General features: G+C 44.2%; 1 protein-coding gene and 1 pseudogene across 1 annotated transcript; one reads left to right on the forward strand and one right to left on the reverse strand.

The window, feature by feature from the left end:
* Positions 1 to 966: 966 nt before the first annotated feature.
* LOC149284865 (structural maintenance of chromosomes protein 1A) lies at positions 967 to 11443 on the reverse strand. Its single transcript, XM_089495993.1, has 25 exons — positions 11335 to 11443; positions 10026 to 10214; positions 9772 to 9884; positions 9362 to 9565; positions 8611 to 8849; positions 7972 to 8230; positions 7740 to 7880; positions 7405 to 7487; positions 7067 to 7274; positions 6384 to 6569; positions 5676 to 5855; positions 5234 to 5380; positions 4945 to 5082; positions 4741 to 4857; positions 4528 to 4634; positions 4271 to 4412; positions 3956 to 4101; positions 3552 to 3705; positions 3319 to 3429; positions 3062 to 3218; positions 2587 to 2741; positions 2353 to 2504; positions 2088 to 2157; positions 1539 to 1649; positions 967 to 1050 (listed from the first exon to the last, which is right to left on the reverse strand). The coding sequence occupies exons 1-25, from the start codon at positions 11441 to 11443 to the stop codon at positions 967 to 969; spliced, it is 3702 nt and encodes a 1233-aa protein (XP_089352119.1).
* Positions 11444 to 12062: 619 nt separating this feature from the next.
* On the forward strand, positions 12063 to 17090 carry LOC149284866 (fucose-1-phosphate guanylyltransferase-like; annotated as a pseudogene).
* The last annotated feature ends 381 nt before the right edge of the window (positions 17091 to 17471 follow it).

Consider the following 17471-nt stretch of genomic DNA (forward strand, 5'->3'; position numbering starts at 1 on the left):
TGTGGGATTTACTGGCCTCTAGTGGTCATAATGAGGTATTGCAAGCATCTTTAAATTCCCTTGTTGTTTGACAGACTTTAATGATGAGCCGGCAGCTATCACACATGCCGACAAGATGAATTGACCCACAACATCAACTATACATAGGAAAGCAATAGTAAGATTATGTTTTTAGATGGAACATAAGAAGTTTGACCAAGGACCCATTATGCCTCCAACAGAGGATTACCAATGCTTCTTTTGCTTTACTGAAGAGCAACCAAGAGAGACAGGGAGTCAAACCCCTTAAGGTTCTTAGAACGTTAACAAAAGTGTCTGGGTTACGTATATAATGTGATTTCACTGAAAAGCTTAAAAAGTGCTCATTGAATGGTTTCATCACAAATAACATTGGTTGGTGTGGTATGTAAGAACACTTAATACTGTGTGTGTGTTTAAGAAAACAAATGCATATCAAGGATGGCCAAATAATATTTATAGGTTCTTTATTGCAAAATAATACTTAAATCTAAGCAGCTACAATAAACAGAAGATGCTAAAACCATTAAAAGCTGCCACAGCGACATCCATGATAAAAGCTTTAAAATTACCCACCTCCTAATAAAAGAAAAAAATATAGAAGGCGAAGGGATAGCCTTTCAGCACAATAATATCACGTTTGATAAAAAACATTCTGATAATTACAACATAATTAGGATTAAAATTCCAAAATTAGAAGTTTGAACAAGTCGGATAGGATTTAGGTTTTAAAAAGGCGACAGTAACGTGCATCTGTGTTTATATGCCCCGATCGTGTGAATGGCTTCCATGGGAAAGGGTTGCGTGACTCAAGGTCACATTAAACAAGTAACCGATTCCCATCATGAAGATGCATTTCAGACAGAAGGTAGGGCAGTTATATCACCGTAACAAAAAAGGTCAAACACAAATGATCCAAAAGTGAAGATAAAACGGTCCGTGTGCAGGTTACTGATCACCGGGGTTGGGGTTGGCATCGGGATACTTGGTAAGGTCAAACGTCAGGACTTTGCTGATCACACAGTCCCCTTGCTGAAATGACAAAAATACGACAAGTTAAAGCCTGGCCTAATGGGACAAGAGCTTAAACCCAAAAGTCTCTGAGAATCCACGTTGCTTCTTTTAAATATTTCAGCAATCCTTTGCAATTCTCTTTAAATAAAGGCATGGAAAGTATTTCTGGATAGGACATGCAGCTATATTTCTACGATAAATTTATTTTCAAGTGTTACAACCTAGACTATCCCAGTTATTCTTTTTTTTTAAGAAATCCACATCTCATTTACCATCCAAACGCAGCGGCCCAAAGAGTGCATTCACAAAACCTAGAGTTTGTAGGTGAAATTACATTTTTCAACTCATCAGCCTCAAGAATTGAACCATTATCCAGGGCTTTGCCATGAATAACACATAGCGCAGCCCACAAGGTTTATGGTTTGATGCCATTTCAACATACAGGTAAGTGAAAAAACCCTGGCGTATGCGGTTCTTTTAAAACCCCACAGTCCATGTTCTCTTACCTCGGGGTAGACTCCAATCAAGCTTTCTGCCTTTGTGTAAAACTCCTCTTTCAAGGAGATAACAATGGCTTGGAAGTTGGTCATCGACTGCTCTTTAATGTAGTTAGCCACCTGCAGGAAAAAGGAAAAAAAAAAACCCCACACATTACAAGCAGAACACCAGAACATGTTTCATTTATTTTCCTCCGATATATACATAATAACTTCAAACGCACACTATCGTGGGAGCAAAGCCTCGGCAGCGTTCGTATACGATGCAAATATTCTGAGAGCCCATCGCAAAGGCTCCTTCATGGCAAAGAAATAAGGATTTTGTGATGTTGTGGTCTGGCTTTACTGCGCTTTAAGTTAAGCCACTTCTGTAAAATGTATCAAATAGGTATAAGCTATAGATTAGTTTTATAATCAAACGTTATGAGAACAACTTTATATTTCGCATCAAACTGAAAGCATCATTTCTTTCGGGGTGACTGGACCAGCACGCAGGGTAAAGGACATGGAGTTCCCGTGTAGCCAAAGCATGTATAAAACCATTACCCGAATACTTACCTTTCCTATGTTGGTGTTGTCCAGAGCAGCGTCAATTTCATCCAGCACGAAGAATGGTGATGGTTTGTAGCTGCGGGGGAGAGAAAGAAAGGTTGGATTACTTACAAGCAGAACGTAAAGAATTACTGGCCCCTGAGATAGTAAATCCTATGAAGACTTGGATGAAGGCTGGAAGACATGGCAGAACGTGAGCAGCACACCAACATATGACCTCCAAAATGCTGCTTCCTGGTATGAACAGGCGCTGATTTTTTTAAAAGCCTACCTATGGATAGCAAAGAGCAAGGCAAGGGCCGCCACAGTTTTCTCTCCTCCAGATAAGTTGTCCATGGGCCGGAATCGCTTCCCTGGGGCCACACAGTTGTAGTTGATCCCATCCAGGTATGGTTCCTCGGGGTTCTCTGGTCCGAGAAAAGCCTGTGCAGGTGTGATACAGTCAATAGGCAGAAAAAGAGGCAGGAAAGAAGCTACAAGGGACACAAAACGATGGATTTGTTACCTGCGCACTGCTGTTTCTGGAGAGAGCTTTGTAGATCTCATCAATGTTGGTCGCCACGGACTCAAAGCAGGCATTAAACCGGTCAAATCTCTCTTTTTTGGTCTGCTCAAATGCCTGTTTGGCCTTCTTGGCACGTTTACGAGCAGCCTCAAATTCTGCAACAAAAAGCGCCCATTCCAAAATCAGATCATAAATGATCATCAGCATGATCAGAAATCACTGTTTTCAAGTTACCCAAATACAGAACATGCAAACACACTTAGAAGGAATATATCCTCACCCCGTAGACTTTGTAGAATTTGCAATGTCACACAGTACTTAAAACCATATTACATGGCAATAAAAAATTGGATTTGCAACATCTACTCAAAAGCTGCAGTACATATTTCCATCACATTTATCTATACGGCTTTTCACAACGCGTTGATGCTTTATAGAAATAGAGCCCCGCTTTTAAAGCTTCCACCAAGCATACCATCTGAGGTCTCTTGGAACTTGTCCCTGACACTCTCCAGTTTCTCCATGGCCTTCATGTTGGGAGCAGAGATCCGCTGCAGAATGCTCTGCTGCTCGTTCAGCTTCTGGTGCAACGCGCTCATCTCCTGCTTGATATCGTCGTCGGCCACAGCATCCTACATGTACGGGGAATATGAAAATAGACGGTAAACGGATGCCAGGCCAGGCCACATCTAACGAACGATCTGTGGACAAAATCCTACGTTCCAAGCTCACCTTGAAGTCTTCAGACAACTCACTGTAGTCAATTTCTATCAAAGCTTCTCGTGCATAGACCGTTGAGGAACGCTGGGAGCTGCCCACCGATTCATCTCCCTGGGACCCACCCTGCAAAGGGGTTTGCACATTTATCATGTGGCTTTCATAGAACATTCACAACATTACCTACGACACCACCCAACACTGGCAACAGGGCCTGGCCCAAGTTAAGTGGGACGTTGAAGTCGTACCTCTCCTTGGCTGATGTCCTCCATTGTGCCTTTAGACAGAGGAAGCTTAATATCTTGCATTTTGCAGGCCTGCAGTAAATTGTGCCGGTCGCTGCGTTTCTGCTCCAGCTTAGTCTCAATGGCCGTGACTTCTTTTTGTAAATGTGTCATCTCCCTAAAACCAAAGCAGACCACCTTGTTTGAGCTTTCCTCGCAGTTCTCATACCCCGTGCTTGCGCATGCGTCCAGCAAACGGACCGATTATACGTTATACGCCTAGCTTGGTCAGCGTGACAATATGCAAAATGAAAGAATGTCATTAACGATCTTCAAAAACGTTCAGGCTATAGAATTTATTGTGAGAAGAACCCCCAACCCTCAAAAAACACTTTGACACTTATTCCACCATGTAAAATTGTACTGACTTGTTCGCACCGCCCAGCTTCTTTCGGATCTCTTCCATCTGATGGTTCTTGTCATTCACCTCAGATTTTTTGGCAAGGTGCTGGTTCTTCAGATCCTGCAGCTGGGCCATGGTTTCATCAATAATCTTCATATGTCTCTGCTCCTCCTAGAAACACAGAGCGGTGGAGAGAAAGCACGGAGTAGGTAAGCTTCAGTGGGATGGCACATAAATACAGAAACATGCAGGACCAGCACCTAAAAAAACATTCTCGCTCCAGAATGAACACTAAAGTAACATAAGATGCGGCACTCCTTCCCACCCAGACATTGCTTACCTTTTTCAACTTTTCTATTTCATTGTCATCTTTTTTAACAGATTGCTCCCAAGTCTGGACTTTTCCTTGGTCCTCTTTGAGCTGGTTCTTCTCGTAGTCTAGCTGGATCCCCAGACGCGTCTTTTGGTTTTCAAACTCCAGCCTACACAGAGACAAAGACGCATTCAAGTGAACCCATTATAAGGGTTAAGATTTTGGTAATCAGGCTGTGCTCTTGTGTCTTTAAACTATAAAACTGACAGGACTGAAATAAGTACCTCTTTTTGGCGATCTCATTCTGCCGCTTCACCTTCTCTTCTTCGAACTCTCTGATGTTCCTGACACCAATCTCCCGGCAAAACTCCTCAAACACCTCGTCCTCCACCTGTGAGATGAACACATTTAATATAGGCATGAAAAATATACCCAACTACTTATACTTCAAGATTCAACTTAGCAAGCAGGTGACCTCATGTTCCTGCACTACTCACCTGGTTCATCTTCTCCTTGAGATCTTTCATTTCCCTCTCACGGCTCTGGATTATTCGCTTGATGTCATTGATCCTCGGGCTGAAATTGGCCAGCTCGCTCTCCAGCTTCGACTTCTCCTGCAGGAGGAAAACAAGATCATCCCTTACAGCATATCATGTCTCCATTTTTGTCACCAAGTTATTTCACAGGCTTGCAACACCTACCTGTAGATTCATGGCCAAGTGACGTGTTTTGGTCTGCTCCAGGTCACTCTGGGAGTATTTAAGTCTCATCTGAAGACCGTGAGCCTGGGACTGGACCTGCCTCAACTCAGCCTCCTTACGCTTGGCTTTCATTTGTTCCTGCAAAATGACTGATTGATCTAATTTTTGCATTTTTATACACACAATTTCCATATATTACATCAGAAACCATTGTCCATCACCCAGTGTCCGACGTCAGAGGTCCTGTTAACATCATTCATAAACATCCCACCCACACCTTGGCTCTTACCTTCAACTCCTCAGTTAAACGTTCTTTCTTTTCCTTGAGTTTATCCACAGCCTTCTCATCCCATCTCCTGGCCTTGGCTTTCAAATCACTAGCACCTCCAGATATCACACCGGACTTCTGGAATAAGGTGCCATCCAGAGCAACCGTCTGCAAAATGAAAAGCCAGTAGAATAGATTCACTTACTTTATCATTAGATCATTCACTAATGAGGGAGTCCCAGATACAGGGTTGCGGAGGTAAAATCTGCAGCAGTCGGCTGTGAGCGGTGGGGCAATTTTACCATTTGCAGAAGGGCTCTATTTGGTAAAGACCTCTAGAGGTTCATTCACTTTACTCAAGGATATCATCAATGAACTCGGCATTAAACTTTGGAGGGTAACGTACATTTTGGTGAAGCAGTATACAAAATGACAGTGCTGTACTCAATTTTGGACAACTCACCTTGTGTCTCTGGTGACCACCGAATGCTATTCTTCGAGCATCTTCCACATTATCACATACCAACGCATTACCACATGCATACTGCAGAGCTTTTTTAATATGTGGGGGCTCGTAGCGGATCACATCAATGACAAGTTTTGCCCCTTTCAGCTCACGCAGTTTTTCATCTGTAGGTTTCACCTGTAGGTAAAAGAATGACAAATTTACCGAGATTCACCAAATCATTACCATTCATGAACACACTGATAACCTAACCACTATACCAGATGTGGGATATAAAGAGATGATTAACACAGGGCAACCCTTAGATGCTGATCCTCTAAGGGCCAGCAGTTGGACACCTAAGGGCATAAGTACAGTTCATTTCTGCCACGAAAACCTACATTTTCATTTCCCAGCCCTGCCTCAGACAATCCTCTTGTATAACATGCAGCTTCCATAGCAAAAGGTTGATCAATGATAATTTAACAATTCACAAAAACTTTTAGTCGAGATCCATATAGATGTATAGATGTCTGAGGGGCACAGAATTGATAAATGGATTGTGAGACAAAGCATAATTTCTTTTCCCTTAAAAACAAAATAAAATATTGCAGGGTTGCGCAATCTTAACACCGGTTTACATCACGTAAAATGATGCCGTGTCTTAAGTAACAGTGATGTTTTTGATGAGTGTAGAGCATTCCCACCAACTGGGAAAATACCGACCTCCAGGTAATCAAGTGGAAGGAAGGTTTCCGGTTCTCCTCGCTGCTCTTTGATGTACTGGATACAATCTCTTCCTGTTTTCTCAGAGTCCACAATGATGGCATCCATGTTCTTTCCAAGCACTTTGGTGACGGCAATCTGGTATTTCTTCTGGGTTGGCTGACAGAGGTCAATCAAGCGGCCATACTGTTGGAGGAATAGTAAGTAGAGTAGTTTTACCATGGATCTGTCAGCCAGGCAGCATACCGACAGCACACATTCACACCATAAAGCTAAAGTTAGGCCTGCACCAAGTATAGATCAAAATGTCTGTGAAGCTTGGGTCAGTTTCTAGCCAAATCTACAAGGCAAGGATACCTCAATGTATTCTGTAAGTAAGGAATTCAGCTCTTACAAGAATGCCATATAAAGGAGGACTAGGATACAACAGTCAACATGTACTAAGAAAAGATATGCAAATGTGAAGTACTGTAAAACAATGCACAAAACATTCAAATCTTGTCTGATTTTCTGGACTTCTACAAAGTCTCTAGATCCCGGTGATTTAATAGTGGTGGTGATGAGAGGAGGATGCTTTTTCTTAAAGCTCTAATGGACTATATTTGATTTCCACACATTTTTTTTTTTCTTTAGAAGGTCTCCCATTAACCATTTCCAGAGCTGTATGTAGTCGTAGAACGTACCACTGATCCAGGATACAGCCTCTTGATGCTCTCCATAATTTCAGCCTTACGCTGCTGTCGACTGTTTTCTTGACGGTCAATCCTAGCATCTCCAAGCTGCTCCATCACCTGATTCAGCTCACTGTTGATTTCATCAATTCGACGCTTGGCCATCTCCACCTCCTCAGTCAGAGTCTCCTCCAGGTTCTTCTGCTCCTCTAGGGATTGCCTAGGAAGGGTTAACACACAAGTTTAACACACTACCTCATAAACGGAGACTGAAAAACAAAAAAAGCCTAAACATCAGAGAATCCAGAAAAGTATAATGAACAATGCAAGACAAGATATCGCGCACATACTTGCTGGTGGCAATGTACTCTTCCAGCTTTTCAATTCTCTTCTGGTTCTCCTCTATTTCACGCAGTTTCTGTTTGATTTTCGCCTGTTTGATAAAAGATTTTTAAATACTTTATTTACTAAAGTAATGTCAAATTGTGATATTCCTCATACATGCACACAACTAAAGGTAATCCAAACCCATGCTACAAAATTAAAAATAGAATATATATATATATATATTTATATTTAGGTGACCAAACTAGAAGCATCGGTACTTTCATGGTGATGATTTTAAGAACCGAGACACATAAAAGATCCTCTTGCCTCAAAAAGGTTCCTAGAAACGATTACAAACCTCCGTCTCCACTTTTTTCCTCTCCTCCAGGTCAAGGCGATCTTGGTCGGCTTTCTGGTCTCTGTTGAATTTTTCCAGCTCCTGGGCCAGCGTGGCAGCTCTCTTACTAGCCTCTTCCTTGAGACGGTGGTATTTTTTGACCTTTGAAGAGAAGTCGTCATGTATGAAACCATGATCTCACCGCTCAGGTTGGGACAACCGCATGACGTTTGCGTGTTCACTAAACCGTTACCTGGTTCTCTTCCAGAGTGAGATCACGGCCCTGACTTTGGCTCTCTTCCTCCATCCTCTCCTCAAACTCCTGTCGGGCCTTCTCCACCGACAACATCTCTTTCTCCAGTTCGTCCATGTCCCCTTTGCGCTTTTTGTACTGCTTTTGAGCATTCTGAAGGGATTTCTTGGCAGCCTCTAGTTTTTTAATCTTGTGCGAGGTGTTCTCTTTGGCCTTGATGTACTGAGGACGTTTCTGATTTAACTCAGCATCCTTCTCCCTGTGTGGGACAGAAAACAGGAACAATATGATTCCTCGGGACAAAACATATCAATCAATATACACATTATAACCCATTACCAAATCATCCTACGTCTACCAGACATTCAGTTTAAAGCAGGGTCCAAAGATGCTTAAGATTAACTTTTAATGGAGCAGCATTCATAGAATAAGAAGCCGAAACAAGCATTTGGACTATATTCCAGGGGACCAATATGGCAATATCCATTTTTGAGTCTATCTTAAGGTATAACGATCTGTACATGTCCTAAAAACTCTGTCGGCACTAACTAAAGAGAATGAAAAAAAAATATCTATTTGGGGGGGGGTTGTCAGCTGCATGAAAGTTTAAGAAAGTTGAATAAATCTCTGTGAACCAACTTGATCTCCTTCTCTATAGCCTGTTGCTCTCTCATAATCTTCCCCAGCTCCTTCTTCTTTTCCTTCAGTTCCTCCTCCACTTTGTCCATATGCTTCTTGTCCTTGTCAATTTCTTTGTTTTTGGAGCCCAGCTCCTTACTCAGCTTCCCAATTTCAGACTCGTTGTGGTAGAGCTTGAAGAGCTGAAGCTGAACTTGCGCCCGAGCCACCTCATCCTTCAGACGCTGGTACCGCTCCGCCTGAATACAGACATTGATGTTAGCTGCCGGGGGTTTACACACAAACTGCCACAAATTCCTAGCAATTAAGTGACAAAGACAAGTCACAACTTTCAAAAAAAAGGTAAATGCTATCTCCCCAATCCCCAGCTGAAATAAATCTAGCAATTCTATACCTAGAGGTTTTTGGAAGATGTTTAAACGCAAGGGATGGGTCAGATATGTATTTGTACTAATTTTTCAACAATTGCATCACTAGAGCTTCATTAAAAACAAGAAACGCATCATCTTCATCTTCCCTGTAGCAACAGATAACGTGAACCTGTCACTTAACGTTATATTCACAAAGTGCTACGATACAAGCGGTCTGGCGGTATCCGAAGTTCTTTTTGCCGCTGTCTTCTCCCTTCTCCCCACAGATAAATACAAACACCCGGCACGCTTACATGCTGCCCTCGGTTTCACATTTTGGATTCCCAGTTCATAGTAAACGTGGCATCACGGGCATTCATTATCCAAAACGTCACACTGACCTCTTCCTTCTCCTGCTTAGCTTCCTTCCTCTCCGCTGCAATGTTTTTCTTGCGGTGATAGTTGAACTGCGTGTCCTCCTCCGCCTTCACCATCTCCTTTTTGCGTTTGTCGTACTCCTGTGCCAGCTCCCCTGATCGGCTGATCTCCTCGAACAGAGCCGTACGCTCCTTGGGGTTCTTCATGGCGATGGACTCCACAGCTCCCTAAAAGAAATGAACAAAAAAGGATTGCCAGGACAATCTAAAGCATATTCCGACAATAAATACTGGAACTTGATGTATGGATCAAAAGCAGAAAGAAACAGAAGCCACAAGTAACGGAAAGGCCAAGGAAAAGTTACGTTCTAACCTTATATGTTACGCCGAACCCTTACTATGTAAAAGACAGGTTCTGCCTTGGGTTGTTATACCTGAAACACCAGAAAGTTCCTCGCTTTAATGAGGATTCCCAGCTTCTCTAGCTGCTCGCTGTATTCTGCCAGCTGAACCACCTTGTTGTTTATTTTATATTCAGATGACCCACCTAAAAACCAAAAAAAACTCAAATTTTATAAGAAAGCAAAACAGTGGATATCCTCTACCAATCATACCTAATCCTGACTCGCTGAGCCTCCTGAACTTCGAAGTCACCCCAATGACCAGCAAAGCAAGCAAGCAAACTTACCGACAATAACCCTGGAGAAGATCTTCTCCTCGCCGCTGTCCTCGGAGTACACCATGCTGACAAAGGCGCGGTTGGCGGCCGGTTTCCCCACAGGCGCTCCATGGATAAGATCTCTTAAAGTCTTCACTCTCAGGTTACTTGTTTTCTCGCCCAGCACAAAGCTGATGGCGTCCATGAGATTCGACTTTCCTGCGGAAGAGACAGTTTGAAAACTAATGCCTGCCCAAAACGCCATGCAGGGATTACTTCTGGTGTTGTCCGCGCACGAGCTGCCTCTTAGTTGCTCGCTCCTAGATATGAAACATACGTCCAACCCTACTTACTTTTTGTATTTTAACCATCACAAGCACGCTACAATAAGTCTTGCATGTTGCTTCTACTCATTTATCTCTCTAGATTGTAAGCTCTTTGAACAGGGCCCTCCTCACCTGTTTCTGTAAATCAAACACTGTCCCCTATACCCTGCTGTTTTGGGGAGTTGGAGGGAAGCTTTCATGAATAAGGCCGAGTGACGTATTAATTTTATCCCTGTTGGGCTATGCTAATGATGTGAGCACCAAGCCGCGCATGAGAATGCCTGATGAGCGCACAGATCTCCTGGCACAATCTACCTGCAGTCTATTAGACCGAGGCTCCATCTGTCAGGTGCACGAGATTCCATCAGCGTTCTAGATTTATTCTATCCGTCTCTCGTTATAAATATAATCACACACACACACACTACCCATCTGCACGACACACCGCACACCTGTGGCATTTAATAAGCCGCGGTTACACAATGCCTTCTTTCACCGACAACCTGTCGCTCCCCGCACCAGACGTATAGAACGCGCTGCTTTTCACAACTTTCACCGATTACCTTTGAAGCTAATTATTTTTATTTTAGCTTTTTTGGAAGGGAGGGGATCCGTTTATTTATTGTAATCTCGTTTGACCGCAGCCCTCCTCTCCCGGTGTTTCTGTACATCATCTTATTGCGTTATATACTAATGGCTATATCCTGTCTACCCCGCTGGCGCTGTATAAAATAATAATTTTCTTATCTTCCAAGGTTTGTTTTGAAACACGAAGATAAACAATAATAATAATAATCACGTGACAGTCCCCTCTGTGCAGTAAAGCAGATCTAATAACACTTAATGCGATGCGGACGGTCCATAAGCGAGAAATGTATGATAAGTAGGTAAATAATGCATTCTGCACCAAACTCGTTGCGCCGCCATCAGGCGTTCCTCAGAGGCTACCGGTATTTGAGTTTAGATATTAACGGGACAGAAAACCGGATAGCGCATCTTCCGTCAGGACTTACCGGATCCATTGGGCCCGATGATGGCCGTAAACCTGCGGAAGGGGCCAATGATCTGACGTCCCTTGTACGACTTGAAGTTCTCGATCTCGATGAGTTTCAGGAAGCCCATAGCGACCCCAGTGAGCGCCTATCGGTCTCACTTCAATATCCCGTGAGGAACGGGAAAAGGGGCCCAGAAACCGCCAATTCTGCAGGAACCGAACGGAGCGCGCTTAATAGTGACGTCACGTCGACTTCGGCAAGGGGCGGAACCAAGAGCGCTACGTTCTACGTCTAGTAAACACAGACGTGCGTGCGTGCCCACAATCTGTCCCCAGCCAGACTGTATCGCCGGCATTTTGTTGGTTTTAGTCTATAGCAGGGGTTCTCAAACTGCGGCCCTCCAGCTGCTGCAGGACTACATCTCCCATACTCCTCAGCCAGCCCCTTAGCTGAAGGAGCATTATGGGAGATGTAGTCCTGCAGCAGCTGGAGGGCCGCAGTTTGAGAACCCCTGGTCTATAGGCTCCTCCATTACACCAGTGACAGCTCGCCTTCAGTTCTATCTCATGTTTCCGGTATTCTGTCGGCCAATCAGAACCTAAATGACAGAGACGCGCTCACCGAGTAAAGGCAATGTCTGAAGTCACTGTCACCTTAAGAGGTTGTCTGGGGCCTTTCCCCATTCTTACACCGCAGCCAGTCGCTGCGCAGCGTTCGCCCCACATGACTCGGTGTCCTTCCCGTACATGGCTGCCCAAGTCCCGCTGATACCCGTCGGGATAAAGGCTGCTCGGCGGGAGTCGCATGAAGCCGGGATGTGTGATGTGGAGGAGACCGCTCTGCAAAGAGAGACCCGCCTCAGGCTAGCTAAATTCAACTCTGTGAGAGGTACCGGCCTGCGCCCGGAGCTCGGGGGCCAAACCGACCAGGAAGTGGGGAGATCCCATTCACGTCATTCAGTGCTGGGTCACAGGTTAAAGGATTAAAGCTGCCCCTCTCAGCATAACTGAATGTATTATAATGTATGGGTTTATATAGCGCCATCACATTCCGTAGCGCTGTACAAAGGGCCCGGCTCAGGCGAGCCACCTTTACCCAGAGTATTTTTGTTTTTAATAAGACTATTAACCACATGACATCTGGGGTGAAAAGTGTCAGAATTAGCCCATTACCCCCTCCCCGGCGCCTTTGAACGCATGATATATGTGAATACTCGGCTGCCCCGTCAGATATTAGAAGGCGGCTACTTGGAATATGGGGCCGGATTCCATCGTCACTGAAAAGTGTATCCCGGGGAATAAAATAGAAACTCCCCCGCGGACTCCGCTACCAAAGAGTTAAGTCGGGTAACAGAATGTAGTCTATGAATGAATGAATGGATGATGTTTCTATGGTGATCGCTGGGGTCCGTACAATCACGCGGTGCTTTACTGACCCCTAAAATACATGATTGATGGTGAAATAACACTATTCAAAATGTCTGTATTCAAAGCGTGTAGTGTCTTCCGTGTAGATACACCAGGAAGTGTGCGCATGAATGAGCAGCTGGGGACATGGACTGTTCGCAAAGCTCACTACAGAAATAGTGTTTGATTTAAAGGGACAGACAAGCCCAATAACCAAGACCAATGCCCATTTACAATAGTTTAAAGGGGAACAGTCACTCTCACAATTCGTCTTTCCAATCTTTTATTTGTGCTCGTTTCTCCATCTTTGTAGAGATTTGGAGAAGTATAATATTACGGCAGAGAAGCTGAGATCTGTAGCAAAAAGCTCCAGAACTCGGATCAATTTCCTTTCATGCATCTCCGTTCGCTTTGTCTTGAAGCCATACGCCATACGCCCACCCCCAAGACTTACCAATGCACCCCCAGACTTGCCAGTGTCTAGCGGGGCCAGCCGGTGGACGTCTGCACGCAGACAATTTCCACTGCCGGGGCTTCTATGGTGGAGCACCGTAAGATTATGTTACGCCGGTGGAAGTGCCGGCAGCAGAGGTTGTCTACGTGCATCGCGCAGACGTCCACCGGCTGCCGGAGAGGAGGATCCGGGTCCCCTGCACGCAAAAACCCTCACCCCAAGGCTGCCTTAAAGGGATCCCAGGAGAAGGATGGCCGCCGTCTCTATTTACGACATGGTGTGTAAATATCATCATTATTAATGTACGGAACCATAAAATGTAGGATTTGGTAAAAAAAAATATTTGTATTTTTTTATAATCAGGTAAAGAAGTGAAGCCTGGGGAATTCTGGGATGTGGTCGTCATCACAGCAGCCGACAGACAGCAGGAATTGGCCTATCAGCAGCAGATAGCAGACAAGCTTGCACAAAAGGAGCTTCCTCTTGGAGTGCGTTACCACGTGTTTTCTGACCCACCCGGACCAAAAATAGGTCAGCTATCCAACTACTCCTAGAAATGTCTTTTTTGCACCTAAACTGAAAGTGATCCTTAAATATTGTGAAGTCCGGCCTCTGAAATTGTCAAGAGTTTGCGTGCTCGGGTGTGCGCGTGCTTGTGTGTGCTCGTGTGTGTGTGTATGTATGAGTTCACGTCCTCTTCTAGCCTTATGACCACAAATGGATGAATGAACATTTGCTGGAAAAACACTTTTTCCACTGATTATGCAGTTATACATTTATTGCTTTATGTAGCTTTAAAAAGTAATGGGACTATGTATAAAAAGTAATTCAAGGTCGTATCGACATGACGACCAAACTGTCGACTCAGCAGGAATGGTCTGGTGGAGGCTATGGTAGTAAGCTAAGGTTATGATACATGTTTTCATTCATTCGTTTCGCTTTAGGGAACGGAGGATCCACTCTTTATGCGCTTCACTGCTTGCAGCAGACGTATCCGAGGGAATTGGAAACTTTTACGGTTCTTTTGATCCATGCGGGTAGGTTGGTGTTTTATAGAAAAATTATGATGATGATGATAAGGCAAAACTCTGTAGCATAAGCTGAATGGGGATACTCTGCCTGCGTCGTTCCAAACTATGGCAACAATGCTGCTCGAAAGGAAATAATTATGGTTAAACCTAGGATCTTCCAGGCAATGGTGGCCCAGAGGATCCATATGGTGGCCCAGAGGATCCATATGGTGGCTGGGTGGGGTGCGATGGGGCTTTGGTTATATTTCTGATGGCGCGCTCCTTAATATCTTGATATAAGATTCCAAACCATGATCCGGACAAATCCGTTGGGTCAGTATTGGTTTGTGAACGGTCCCTGTCAATAGTTAAACATGCTGCGTGTGTACACTTATTCCCCCTGCTCAGCGCATGGACAGGGCGCTGTTCTCAGGATTTGAAAGAATCTGTCGGGCTCCTTTGCTCTTAAGATGGGGCAGACAGGGATCGCTCCCTCGCACTCCCTGCAGATCCGAGAGGAGTGCTGGGATATGACATCATCACTTTTCTCATACCTGTATGAAGGAGAGCGGGGACCTCCTAAGGGTGGGGCCTGGGATGAAAGCTCCGCTTGCTCCATGTAAGGAATGCTGGGGCACTTTTTGGGTGGACAGAGGTTAAAACAAGACGTCTCTATATGCCCCTAAATATAAAGTCAAAAATGATTTAAAGGTGGGGTATATGCCGTAAGTAGGCACAGGGTGTACTGAGTGGGTGGCCATACATGAAAATGGGCTGTGGTGGGCGTGGCCTCCACAAGACCACACCCACTCACCACCTATGGTGCATGCGGGAAGTTTCAAAATTCAGGAACTGTTTAAAAATTCATGCAACATGGTACACACCCAGGAGTTCTGCGGATACGCCCTGGAGGATCAAAAGAGCCGTACGTCACGTGACCATTTTGTTAAGTAAGTGATGTAGAAGTTTGAGATGGTTTTGTGACAGTTTTTAACCTTTTGCTATCGGGAGGTCAGTATGCTATAGGCAACTGCCCCCCCCCCCCCGTTTCCTGTTATGAAACAAAGTATAGATATAAAGCAGCCAACCAGGAAGTAGAGTCCAGGTGCATGATGGGGAAGGGCACGATCTTTGAAAAGGAGGCAGGAAATGTTTGTAGAAACGCATTGTTACAAATACCGTAAATAAAACCGCTGAACGAATTTCTGATTAACCGCCAGGTCATCTATGGAGTCCCCCGAGCTTTGCCTGCTCGCCCTATCAGGCTGGCAGGGTAAATAAAGGGGTAGTAATACCCAGAATTGTTTCTAGGGGTACCAGGACTTTGGGTAACAAGGCTCTGGCCAAAAGATACATACATGGATAAAAAATATAGAAAAGTCCCCTTACTTGTGGTCATACGAGAAGATCCTGAGAACATCCATTGAAGAGGTCTAAGGACAAAGGTTAACACAAGTTGTTAAACTGTTTTGTCCTTTTATTCTTTTTCTTTTGCAGGTGGTTATAGTCAACGATTACCAAATGCAAGCGCACTGGGGAAAATATTCACAGCCTTGCCTCTTGGAAACCCGATTTACCAAATGCTGGAGCTCAAATTAGCTCTATATGTCGATTTTCCGGGGAATATGAACCCGGGGGTGGTGGTTACCTGTGCGGACGACATTGAGCTGTACAGCGGGGGGGATTTCCAAGTAAGATTTGACCAAAATGGGATTATTGCTTTAGCTCATCCATCAACGCTAAGCATAGGTACCACTCATGGAGTGTTTGTCCTAGACCCACCGGGTCACGCGTACCAAGACCTGGAATATAGAACCTGCGCATCTTACCTACATAAGCCTTCCATTCAAAAGATGTGGCAATCAGGAGCCGTAAACACCCGAGGAGATTGTTCAGGTCCTCATCTCGCCTCGGAAGTGGTTTATACGGATAGTTTGTTTTACATGGATCACGGGACAGCTAAATTGTTGACTGGATTCTTCCAAGAATTGGGGGACGTTGGGTGTGAGATTGACGCATACGGGGACTTTTTACAGGCCCCCCGACGCTACTTTGGAGTACACCGAAAACACCGCTAACGTTTCGAAGGCAGAATCCAAATTAATCGAAGTCCGAAAAAAGATCTACTTTCTCCTGCGAGGAACACCTTTTACGGTGATAGCGTTGAATAAGTCAAAGTTCTACCACGTAGGTACCATGGAAGAATATATCTATCACTTAACTGATGACCCCGTCCTCGGGGCCGAACTTGGGTTTCAGTCCAGCGTTTTTAGCATCTTTCCAGATCGAGATGAAAACGGGAAAGTATGCATCATTCAAAGCGTACTGGATACAAAGACCCGCGTCTCGCCGTGTTCCGTGATTGAATATTCCAGGCTAGGTCCTGATGTTTCTGTGGGCGAATACTGCATCGTAAGTAACTTGTGTATAAACTGCGGATCCAACATACCTGACAAAACCTTCCTTAGTTCGATAAGTTTGATGATCGACGGGCAACCAATGTACGCAACCATCCTCTTTGGTACAGAAGATGACTTGAAAAAGAACGTGGCTTCCTTGGCCGACCTGAAATCTCTCCAGATATTTGGAAGGAACTTCTTGGAATGTTTGGAGGTCTGGGGCCTTGGAAGTTCCGATCGTTTGTTTTCCGGAGACGAGAAGTCCCTGAGTCTGTGGAATGCCAGGATCTTCCCCGGGTGCGTCACGTTACAAAAGTCTGTGGAGGTAGCTCTGGAAATGCTTCGGGGTTTGCACGGCCAACCGTCGGCGAGTGTTGACGGCATTAAGAGGCTATCGATCGAGGAAATTTTGGCGTACAAAGACGTAAAGGACATGCTGAATTACAGAAAAATGCTTTCCAAGGAAATCGCGTCTGAAGGACAAAAAGAAATGCTGGATGCCTGATCTGCTCACCCGTTTCAAACATTTAAAGTATAATGGTCTATTTTTAAAAAGTTTTATGCTGTTCAATAAATATATATAATTATATTAATATTAAATCATAAAAAAAAGATTGACTTTTGATCTGTATAGGGTATGTAAGGCATTTTATATTTGGGTTATGAAATTGGTATCTAAATATATATATATATATATATACAAATTGTGTTTATTTAATTGTATTTTTTTGCACATTGATTTAAACAACTAATAAAGAAATGTAAATGTTACAATTTATAGGACGTTCTGTCTGGAGTTCCACCATTTGCAGAATATCTGGTAAAAGGTTTAGGTGCCCTTTATTCCAATGAACTACCTTTTTTTTGATCTTTATGCTGCCAGTCG

Source organism: Sceloporus occidentalis, unplaced genomic scaffold (assembly GCF_023333645.1).
Source record: "Sceloporus occidentalis isolate IW3139 unplaced genomic scaffold, rSceOcc1.0.p SCAF_87, whole genome shotgun sequence".
NCBI classification, from domain to species: domain Eukaryota; kingdom Metazoa; phylum Chordata; class Lepidosauria; order Squamata; family Phrynosomatidae; genus Sceloporus; species Sceloporus occidentalis.